The following is a 12391-nucleotide window of genomic DNA, read 5'->3' on the forward strand; positions in this document are numbered from 1 at the left end:
TTTACATAGAACGTTTCCTCCCCCCCACCCCCCAAGGTGGGGGTTGGTGGAAAACAGCCAATACTCTGCTGTCAGCACTTCTACTAATTCTTCAACTTTAAGTACAGAAAACATTTCCAGCCAACCTGAAATTCTCCCATCTTCAAACAGCAGCAAGTCCTCAGACCTTAACACAGGTCATTATCAAGTACACATCACAAAAGCCGAGTTGTCAGTCCAAATCTCTCCCTCTGAAGTGCATTGCCAGCTAGGATAACTTCTGCATTAGCAAGATGATAGCTCATTTAGCCTTTAAGATGTGATATCTTTTATTAGCACAAGTAGCTGGAAAAAAGTTCTTAGCAATTTTTCAGTGATTGCACCCAAAAGCTTTCCTAAATTCCAGTGAGGAAAAAATCCCATAGTCCTATAGATACTTTTCAGTGCCCATAAATTTGAGTCCTATTTTTTGTCCTCCTCCAGTTAAACATGCAGTAAGCTCCTTCTGAAGACCACTTCTAGTAAGGCTTTAGTCCAATGCATAATATTTAGTGAGCATGGAGGGGGCTGCTCCTCATCTCACCATGTAGTGCAGAGGTTTTCTTGGGCCAAGCATCTTCACTGGCTTTAAAGAATAAAGTATTTGTCAATGGAGGAGCTCTACTCCTGGCTTTGCACGTCTCCAGAATACCTCATTTCATCTAGCTAGGCATTAATGACACTGAAGTTCTTTTATCCCCATAGTGAGGGATTACACAAAAGAATCATGCTCTAGATCTGCTGCATCTTCTGGCGTGGTCTATGCATACTGAGACTACCTTAGGGCATGGCACACATTAACCTACAGATAAAAGCTTGCTCTCCTGGCACCACCTTATGTATGCAGTAGTACAGTTTAGTGGATAATCCTTCAAAATTAGACAGCAAATCCTGGAAAATTAGACCCTGAGGTTAGGGACACACGAAGGCCGCATTCATTAGCTGGAAGCAGAGCATTCTTTCTCCGATTAAAATGACTTCTGCATAATTGTGAGGGGATACAAGGATTTTTTCCTCACTGGAAGCCCTGTAGATCAGAGAGAGATGATCATGCAATGTTTTCCTGGGAAACCAGTTCATCTCTAGATGCAGGGTTATCTTTAAGGCGGTCTCTCCCTGCTCCCAGAGTGCTGGATAGAGCTGACTTGGAGTGCTGTAGCCTTCATTCCCACAGTCGGAGCAACCTGAAAGAGCGCCAGAGCTTGACAAATGTAGGCTACGCCTAACACCTGCTGACATCCCGAGTGCCAGACCTTTCCCCAAAAGGAAGAGTTCTTGGACTCTGTCGATTTCTTCTTGAAGGTCAGTAAGTTCTTACTCAGAGTACCTTTTCCTTTTCAAATACTCCCCCCCACCCAAAAAAAAAAACAAAAAACAAACCCTAAACAAACCAGGCCATCAGTTCTAGCCTGTCTACTTCATAGGGAAAATGGACTCAGAGATGGCAAGTCCTTCTGAAAGGGAAGAAAGATGGGGGCTGGGGCAGAGAAGGTATCATCCCTGTAGTGCTCAGCAGATCTAAATATGAATGCACAGACATCTTGGCAAGATCAGATAAAGCAAAGAGACCCCTTTTCTCTTGGCCTTCTAGATAGTCCTGTCAAAGGACAGCTGGGGACTAGCAACAAAGAGACTTTTGGCCACAAAACCCAACACCTGGATCCCTTCTTCCAGAACTGAAGGACATCCAACTTAAAACCTAAAGTTAGATTTCTTCCCCTCCCCACCCAAATTTATTGTATGCAAATTGAGAGGAAATATTAATCAAGTCTTAAGACTCAGAGGTAGACCATTACTCCCTGGTTTAATCTGCTTGGTGCTCCTGAATGAAGAGTGAAGAGCCAGCCCTGCCCAGGCTGCGACATTCATGCACCAGTCTGGTGAAGAGTGCAAAATCCCCCTAGAAATATCCCAATAAACACACCTGAGTGGTCCTAGGCCAACACCACTACTCACTACGGTAGGTAGGATGAACGATTTCCTCCTAATAGAGGACAATCCTAGGAGAAGCACAAACATCGTCCTTTTCCAACTGTGAGGAGGAATGCATGAATAGCTGGGGCTGGATCCTGAAGCCCTGTCACTGCTCTTCTGTTCACGGCAGTCAAAAGCAAGAGCACAAGCTGGCAAAGCAACTGGAGATCCACACTCAGCTTTCCTGCTGACTTGTGGTCAACAGCTGTGGCTGCTGAAGGACACTTCCAGAGCCCGTTGGTCCATCTGCCCTGAGGATGCACCTTACAGAGGACTTCAAGGATTTGTGCCAATCGTGTTTTCTATTTCATTGCGAGGTAACCCGGGATAGTTCTTCTGGAGAGAAAATCGTGGCAGGGTACCAAAGAGACAGGCCTCTATGCTTCTGTAACCTGCGGCATATGAAGGGTGAGAAGACGACGCTCTCCTTTAAAGCTATTTCCTTGTCTGCTGTCAACCACAGCTCCTTCCTTCTGAAATCTAAGCACCATGACAGTAGCTAAAGTTAGAAGCCAGTCCCTTCCCCACCCTGAGGTACTGTAACTGCGAAGACCACCGGTTTGATCAGAGCTTGGGAAACTATTAGGTTTCTTGGAGACCAAGGTCTGTTGTAGCGCATCTAATTTCTGCCTCCTCATCTGCCACTAAGACAACAGCAGATGGGTAAGAAAAAGGGAATCTCCAAGTTTAACAAACTCACTCGAGGTGAACTTGACCATTGCCTCTGAAGCTGCAAGTAAAAAGGTTAATACCGTACTTTTCCGTACCGTTCTCTAGGCCACTAATAGCTGCATTTCAGCATGCTCCCTTCCGGATGATAGCAGATACATTTGCACTAATAAATGATTGTTTCCTTTCCTCAGAGCCCCCTGACCCCCCAGCCCATGCTCCCAGGAGACAGAAATACGATCAAGACAGTTAAACGCTTCCTTTGCCATCAGGAACAAAATGTGAGAAGGTATTTCACGCTCGTTTCAAGGAGTTAGTGAGGAAACAAACAGGAGCTGCCTTTTCAATTAATGCATTCAGATTTGAAGCGGGCTGAGTAAACATTATTTCTGCACTTGCTAATGACAAGATGCTTAACCCCTGCCATCTTCGTTAGTGCTCCCTCCGGACCTGCTGCAGTTTCACGGCGGATTTCATCACCAAGGACAGCAACTGCTCATTTCGGGACGGACTCCTGTATTTGCAAAGACAGCTCTGTTGCCAGTTGAAACCATCCATTTTCCAGGAGGTGCCATTAAGACAGACATGAAAGTGTCTCTAACTGCCTAAGGAGCTAGGGATCGCAGAGACTTCTTCAGTCGTCTAATCCATCATCCTGCCAACACAAAGCTATTCCTCACCATGCGGTTGATTAGCCTTCTGCCAGCCTAGCTCTAACTATGCCAAGAATCGGGGCTGCCACACTTTCTCCAAAACTGCTGACAGCTCGATAAACCACACCACTGGGATACTTCTCCTAAATTTAGCCTAAAATACTCTAGCTTCATCTCATTTCTCCAGTTCGCTGTTCTAAGTCATTCCTTTCCCTTAATACTGGTGCCTTTCTGCTATATGCAGATTTAACAAGCCCCATGTACCCTAAAGCACACCCCTATATTCACCAAGCAGGCCTCTCCAAAGGGCATTTTCACCTTATTCTGAAGCAAGCTGGACATAACGGACACAGACTCAGTCCTGAACACAAGGGGGACTGGTAAATTAAAATATAATCCAACCATTAATAAATCCATACTATTCCTCAGGAGGAGACATTCCTACCCTTTTTCTATACACTTCTGCCCAATTTCAGGTTTACGGGGGCAGGGGCCAAGGGTGGGAGTAGTCGTACAGCACAAACACACTCAGGTGAACCAAGCTGAAGTATTGAGAGTCACCATCACACCCCAGCACCAGCAGGGTCAAAAGGATGAGCCCTGTCCCTCCTTCTGGCTCTGCTGCCTTGAGGTGATCCAGCAGCAGGAGAAAAAAGAATGAGAAAAGTGATCATGAGAGGAAGGTACCAAGCAGAGAGTAAGAAGCTGGCTGAGCAGCACACAACGCTGCACTCTCTCTATAGCAGCACGGGGTATTACACCCACAAGCCTGCCCACTGCCTCCTACCCTGGCTTCCCACAGGATGTCAGTCAAACTTTAGGATACTCTAGGGGCTAAAATATATAGCTCCAGATTAAAAACTGGGGTCAATTAATTCCCTTGGCACAGTGCTACTCTCTAACCTGACAGAATGAACTCATCACCTAACAGTCCCTAACCTTGCCCCCTCTATACTTCAGTTTGTCTATTAAAAAAAAATCCAGACCAAAAACATGCACACTCAAAACAACCAACCAATGCTTCATAACACAGATCTCTCTCACTGGGGAGTGGATGAGAATAATCAATCATGTTAGAGATGCTAATTATGTCATGTAATGCATTAACAAACGATGATTAGATACCATGACAATGGGTACAGTATTACAAGAGATACTGAGCACAATAGAAGCAGATAATATGTGGCAGGGAGTCAGGCTGTGCATGCAGGAATCTAGCAATACGGCTAGGAACAGATGTTGCATTTATCCCTGGGTAAGTCGTGCCCGTTTGTCCCAAAACAAAAATATCCCAGGATTGGCATGTACGCACATCACCCTTCTAACTGGGGCTTAGTGAGCAGTTGAATACAGTGCCACTTTTCTGCCATCGATTCAATGATGAAATCCTAGGATAACTGTACAGACATACACTGCAATATCCCAGGATAAAGCAATTATTACCTCTTATCCAGGAAACTTTCTTAGGATTTATCCCAGGAAAAACGGGGATGGCATCTATACAATTTCACTTTGTCCCAGGGGAGAAAACTGGTTTATCCTGGGATAAATGTGATACCCATTTGCAGCCTAAGGCTAAAAACAGTAGTTGGATTCTTCCCAGGACAAAGTCTTTTACTTTGGGTGCCTACAGACTGTACAAGTACATTGTGCCATCTGAAGTACCTGTAAAATACTAAGACAACCTTTTCCCACCCCAGCAACTGGGATTAATTTAAGGAAATTGCCATTCAAATTGCATGTGTAAATGACTGTCCCCTGAACCTGCTCTGATGCATGTCAAACCTTGGGGCAATCAGACTGGGGATAAACCAATGTCTTTTTTTAGCCTAAGGGTCAGAAAAAACACACTGCACGCACACACACACACACACACACACTACACGTTGACTACCGGCATACCTCTTGGACTTCAAGGGAGAAACACAACCAGAGAATTTGGCCCTGATCTGGGGAGCATTCTTAGCATAGTAGGATTTAAACCTGAACCAATGCAGAACCAGGTATTTAATGACCTTTATGATCAGTCTGAACCAGAGATGTTCATTCACCATCAGCCACATGTATGCAAAAAGGCAAAAAGAGCTCTGATGTTACACAGACTTTTTTCTTCTTTCAACTTAAACACCCATGAAGGACATCAGATTGCCATCCCCAATACAAGAGTGCCAAAGAAAGAAATCCTGACCTAGTAGAACCACTGGTTCTGGTTCATTTTGAGGCTGCCAACAAGATGTTGACAATAGCTCACAAGAGTCTATGCAAGAAGTATTTGTTCACTTATGAAGTCCACTACTCAGCTTTCGTCAGATAAAAGCCAAAAAAGGCCAAATGCAAAGTGGTGAGCTAGGTGAGAAGTGCTCTTTGCCCCATTAGCAATCCCCCAAGATATCTAGTCTCCTGGTTTCCACTTTATACAGTTACCTCTTCATCCTCCTCCTCATCTTCAACATCCAGGATACCCGAATCCTGCTCAGACATGGGGCTAGTGTTTTTTACCTCCAAATCTGAGCCTGCACAGACTTCTTTCTTGGATTTCTTTCCACCGCCTATCCTGGGATGCTGAGACACAATGTTATCCAGGTTTCTTTGCTGCTGAGCCTAGAACCAAAGCAGATTAAAAGTTTTACGTTAGTTTCTACATATTTATGACTTGGGGACAAAGGATATTAACTATTCAGAAACTACTATAAAAAAGGGAGAAATTATGGCACACTTTCAACTCTGCAAAGCTATTTCACGTGTTTATTAACCTAGATATTCCAAAGAACCAGAAGACTCATTTGAAAACCATTTGAGAGATTATACAGTACAACAACTAAAAGTATATCACAACTCCTTACAAATCAAAATACCATCATCATCAGGCTGCCACACTGATCTATTTACAACACACATGCACGGTATATTAGACTATAGGCCATATGGTGACTGTCACAAGACTAATTTAAAGGACCTATTAACTCTTGGATATGTTCCTCTTTCCAACCCATGTCAGCACAAAGCCTTCCACATCTGGAACCCAGAGATTCCTGAAAGCATTTTTGTGGTATCCTGGGAGAACTTAGTTGTACCGTGCTGATCTGTGTGACCTATTGAAAAAGGTACTTTGCCAAAACTCTTGCACTGGTATTATCACCATGATTCAGGGACTGGAACAGGTAACGCAACAGAAATGTCATCACACCAAAATTATTGTATGGGCCTCTGGTCTTGATCTTTGTTTCTAGGGGGAATTAGTAGAATTGCTCTGTTGCAAAAACTAAAATTGGATTTTATTACTAAAAACGGGACTGACAGACGGGAGAATTGCCTAGATTCAAAATGCCACTGTGCATCTTCAAACTGAAGCGCAAACCTGGAAATGTATGCAGATGCTACTGTCCTAACCACAAATGCAACCCAAGGCAAACAGGACAGGCTTATTCTGAAGCAGAACCAGTGCTACACACAGGATAAGATTCACTTGGACTACATCATGTTTTATATTTGTCAGTGATGCTGAGGAAGGAAAGAAAAGAGCTTGAAAACTCCCATTTAAAGGGGTAAACTCATGAATGTATTTGGAGGGCGAGTGGGGGGAGTTGATGAAAAGAAATGTTTGCAAGCATGCTTTCTCCTGCTCTGTTGGCAATCTAGAAACTGTGATATTGCACTACCATGGACAAAACCTGGAAGGGATGGGAACTAGAAACCCAAAATTTTTCATTCCCCAAATTGAGGAACAAAATATTTAAACAGTGAAAGGAAATCAGAGGTCCACCTCTCCTTTTGTTGTTTTAAACTTCCAAATATGTAAGTCACATCAAGGTTGACAGCCGCTCTTTTAATATCAACTCCTTCTTAACACTTGTACAACACTTTGCCACAGGCAGGGTAATCTATCCAGATCACAGCTACAAAGGAGCTGTAAAGCTAAGCTACTAACACGATTTGTTAACACGCATTTGATGCACAAAATACCCCAGGACCTGTTATGCCATAAAACCAGTTGTGTTCAATGTATTCATCTTTAATTGAGAAATGTTACAGTCACATCAAAGAACTTTAAAAGGAAAAGATTAAGGCAATAATGACCAGCGTCTGCTGTAAAATAGACTGATGGAGATGAACGTGAATCAGTTTGAACGGTAAAGGCCAATGAAGCTACTTATTGTACTGTCACAGCACAATCTTGACCTCTAGTGGTTGGAAAGCAGTAGAAATAAGAGTAACTGTGTCTTTAAATGATGAGAAGGGGGAAAATAACGGCTAAGCAACAGAATTAGCAAAAAGATCTCCTCCTAAATCCTCCTCTCAGCAACAGGGATTTAGGACAGAGTCCCAGGAAAAGGTCAGTCTACCTGCATTGCAGAAGAGAAGTCTTGCTAACACCTGCCATACTTTAAACTAGGAAACCTAGTGGTATACCCTAGATTAGAGTCCAGGAGCTCAACTCCATAGAAACCTGTTGCAACATCATAAAAAGGAGAATGATGAGTTAAAAAAATAGCAATAAGTACTTGCTCATTTTGCAACCCAGAGATCTTGGGCTTGATTCTGCTCTCAGCTACACCCATTTACATCATCAACTACTCAAGTGAAGCAAAATGAGGCTGTAACAGTGAATCTATTGTAAACCATACCAAAACAAGCCAGTGTTTCCCTGAAATCTCTTTAGCTTATATAATCATGTTTCCACTTGCCCTTTTTAAAGAGAGAATAAGCAGAATTGTCTCTCAGTGGACTCTCTCGCAAAGTTTTCCACAAAACAGTCTTTAAACGGATCATTAAACAGGTTGTACAAAGAGAACGTCTAGAAAAAATAAATGAAAGCAGTCATGGGAGAGCAGAGCCTGACTCGGTGCAGCGAAGATGCTGCAGCTTAATCTGGTCTTTCACTGCCCAAGCTCGAAATGTAACAGCCGCAGCAAATCACGCTGGAATACAGAGTCAAAAGGAGGAGAAGAGAAGAGTCCTTAAGCACGCTCAAAACATCAGAGCAGAGGTAAGGTTGTGCTCCTTCCCGTGTGTAGATTAACACCTTGCTTTTGTCTGGAGGCAATATGCTCACCAATTCAGTTTGCTCTTATGTACACAGTATTAATAGCAGTACCAAAAAGGTTTTGAACAACAGAAAAAGATTGGAATCAAATCCCCCTGATTGAAATACACCTCTAACAGCCAGAAACGGTGCACCCAGATCAGGGCATTCAAAACCATGATCTGAAGGTAAACCTTCCTGAGGTTGAGCTAGTCTAGATTCACCCTGTTAAAAGAGAAGGGAATTTCGGCAGCAAAACCAAATCCAAGCCCCTCTCTGAGGTTTATATTGTGGTTTTAGTTCAAGCCCATCTCCATTAAAGATTATTCCTCCTTATTTTTTCTATCCCACCACCCACAGATCTGTGAAAGGCAGTTAGAGAGATTCCCATGATGACTTAAAGCTTCTCACTATGCAAAGAACAGCTGCACACTTTTATGAACTACAAAAACGTCCCCAATAATAAAATAAGCCCCTCAAGCACGGAATTTCCTAAAAGGACAACATGCATCTTCGTTTAGCTCAGAAACTGCTTAAATTATGCCTAACAAAACCAACACAGCCATCATTTCACTCTGGAGGAGGTTCTCACACCATTTGAATGCTCGGTGTTGCCAACGCGCTAAACACAACATTATGGCAGCTTGCATTTCAGCGACACTACACATCCTCTCCTGCAAGTGTGACAGCAAACCGGAGGAGTAGTCCACAAAGCCCAGATCTAGCGAGAAGGGTGCAATACGGGTTGATTTGGTAATCCAGGTATTGCATTGAGCTCTAGTGGTGGGGAAAAGAGGGGGATTGATTTGCTATTAGTTGTAGGTTTGGGTTTCATGGGGGTTTTTTAAAAGCTTGGCGAGAAGCAAATATGGACTAAAGTATCCTGTAAGTGAGAAATATCAAGTTTTCTTCAGCTTCAGCAGACTTGGGTGAAGTCACTGGAGTTTCAGTTTCACCGTGTGCAAGAGCGAGTCGGGGAGAGGCCCAAAGGAAGCAGCACACATTTCACCGCCAGCCAACTCCCCCTTGCCTGCACCTTCCAAGCCCCCTTCCCTTCTGGGTTTTGGCAAGGGGAAAGCTCTGCAATATGTTTGACACTGCACATAAAGAATGAAAAATGACCTGCGGAGCAGGCACATTTGGATTTTAACATTCTGTTTCACATAAAGGCATCTGTAGGAAGCCCAGAGAAGAGGCCACATCAAAGCCCAGGCGACACTCCTGCCTGCCCTCGGAAAATAGAGTAACCTGGAGCTGAAGGAAGGAGGAAAGCCCTCGAGGGACAAAAAATATATATATAAAAAAAGCCTTTACCTTTTGGTGTGGTTTACATGAAAGCAAGTGCATTTTTCTATTATTCTGTAAAATTACCTCTATTATCCAGGACTATCAATCTTTCCAGGCTCTGCTTAATGTGACAGTAAAAGAAGGAAGTTTAAAAAAAAGAAAAAGGCTGTTCATAACCAACATTATATTTAACAATAGGACGTGAAGTGTTCAATTCACGTAGCTTAAATTCCCTTTAGGCACAGCCATTTACATATGCCCATAGGGTAGTGGAAGGACAGGCCAGGTTGAGATAACCGTCCTTCTCCAAAGCCACCCTTTGGGGTGCGATGGGGAGGGCCAAATAGCTCAGGTTGCAGGATGCAACCTCCAAACTGCTGGTTCAAATGCAGGTGGGTGATGATCTACATTTGATCTGGTCACAGTCTACAGCTGGCTGGTGGTTTCTGTCCTACTCCCAGACCTGGTGAGCACTCACCTAACCAAAACCCCCAAAACAGCTGTTCTGCTTGATGGCACTCTCAGACACCGCAGACTGAGGAAACGACCAGAACAGGCTATTTTCTCTTGCAGCACACAATCAACATTAGCCAAAGTCCCGCTTGCAAATCCTCATTTTGCCATTCCACCCTTGTACTTTTGCCTCCTTGATCAAACACTGGAGAAAGAGAAGAGCAAGACCACAAAGATGGGTCACTAACCGGGTGGCAAAGAGAACATGATTACTGGGGATCATGCTTTATAGGTCAAGGGAGCCTCCATTTATTCTTGGTGGAACAAAGCCCGCTCAAACAAAGTCCTCATTAAAACGTATCCTCCTCCTCCTCGGCAACTAACAGTTTTACAAAAGCAATGCAAAGGTAGATTTTTTTTCTATCAGTTGCAATGCTGAGGGCAAGCACATGTCAGATCTTCACTCCTGGCACCCCTCCCCTGGCCACGAGACTGACAATATTTACTATAAAAGAGAGATTCTAATTAGCTCTTTCCTGATGAGGCAGCAGATAAGAACAGTAAAGGAAGATTTATGATTTAAACAGGACTGAAGTATCGCTGTGGTTAGCTTTGGTGGTTTTGATTAGTTACTGAACATTTGCTGCTGTGATTGTTTTATGGACCCTTCTAATGGACTGAGACGTGGAACTTTAAAATATTGTTTCACAATATCCCTAGGAATGGAATACATATTCCTTAAAACAATATTACGAAAAGCAGACTGGCTATGGGGGAAGGAAGAAGAAAGTTAATAAAAAATGACAGTGTATCTGGCTCCCTGCCAAAGACCCATTTGAAAGTTATAAAATCCCTCTCAGATCAGATAAAAGTGTGTATTATTATTGTAAGGTGTAAACGCAACACACTGACACAGCTTCTGTTTTAAGTTTTAACTAAAACTCAGGCACTTGTCAGGATGATGAGGGCTTTTGCCAATCTGCTCTCTCAGCGTTAACTCGTTATCATGGGGTACAATTTGTCAAAACTGAATCCAACACAGTTCGCTGTCAGTGCAGGAAACGCGGCCCAAGGACATGATTTTTACTCGATGCCTGGTCTTAAAAAGCCTGAAGGCGTACATCTCTGAAGAGTTAATACCTCTCCGACACTTCCAAGTTAACACCCAGGGCAGAGTCCTGAGAGCATCTATTCTCCTTTCCCAAGGAATGACCTAACCCCTCCACACCCCAGCGCTGGAAGCCAGGTTGTGAACTTGAGCTAATACAAATGATGGCAAATACCAGCTTGCTGTAATGCAGACTTACTGGACAAGGCACAAAACTGTGAGCCAGGAATTCCCGGTGCTACTTACTGCCTCTGCCCTGGGGCGAGCGATTCAGCCTTCGAGACGCGTCTGCCCCATCTCCGAAACGGTCACCACTATATGCAGCCTGCATCCAGGTTTCGCAGCAATTAACAAGTTTACATTCGGTCAAGGTCTAGACATTTTAACGCCCTTTATACAAACTATTAATTACTATTATTTTGACAGGTTGTGTGCACTTGCTACCAGGCAATGATTAGCAAGGAAGATCTAAAACTTGAAAATGATTCTTCAGGTTCAAGGTGTGTTCTTCAAAATGCTCCCAGTTAAAAACTTTAGCCAGTCAAATGAGGTGGGTCAATTATTTATTGCAGAATAGGGCTTAAAGACATTTTCGGGGGGGGGGGGTGTTTTTTTAGCTAGCTTAAGAAAGTCTCTTTTCATTGCAATATGGTCCTAATAAGACCCCTGTGCACGCATACCAGAAGTGAGCAGACGATGGTATGTAATTACATGATTAACAGTTTGCATTTCTCTTGTGTACACAGTATAGAAAAGCTGAGAATTATTCATTTTACTGAATAAATGAGCAGGCCAAAATCAGTTGCAGCAGGAATGCCCTATTACATTTCCCAAACACCATGCTTCAACAGAGCAGAAGCTGGTTACCCAATAAAGATCTCAAAAACTTCAAAAAACTTAAAAAAAGACCAAAAACCATTCTAACTGCTGCTTTATAATCCAAGGCAAAAGTAGGTGATTGCTCCTACTCTGATAGCTTCATACAGCCATCAATTCCCACTAATTCCTATTCAAAGAAGTTTCTGATTGTAAATATTACACGCAGCGTCCTGCCATTCACAGAATTGCACGCTCTGCCTTTTTTTGTTTTTTTGGTTGTCGTCTTTTCATTGAGCACTGAGGCTATAAACGATGCAATGTCTTTGTTGAAATTTAATTATGCCTCCAGGCAGAAGTGGAAAGTCTTAGACCCCAATTTCAATTCCA

The 12391-nt window shown here is 43.2% G+C and overlaps 1 protein-coding gene across 4 annotated transcripts in view; it reads right to left on the reverse strand.

Annotated features, from left to right (window-relative positions):
* EXOC6B (exocyst complex component 6B) overlaps positions 1-12391 on the reverse strand; it is a 415476-nt gene that overhangs the window by 213334 nt on the left and 189751 nt on the right. For all 4 annotated transcript variants that reach the window (XM_019552946.1, XM_019552945.1, XM_019552944.1 and 1 more), the window contains exon 7: positions 5739-5915. In XM_019552946.1, coding sequence (XP_019408491.1) covers positions 5739-5915 — 177 coding nt within the window. The remainder of the gene's footprint in view (positions 1-5738; positions 5916-12391) is intronic.

Source organism: Crocodylus porosus, unplaced genomic scaffold (assembly GCF_001723895.1).
Source record: "Crocodylus porosus isolate Cpor-Errol unplaced genomic scaffold, CroPor_comp1, whole genome shotgun sequence".
Taxonomy (NCBI): Eukaryota; Metazoa; Chordata; order Crocodylia; family Crocodylidae; genus Crocodylus; species Crocodylus porosus.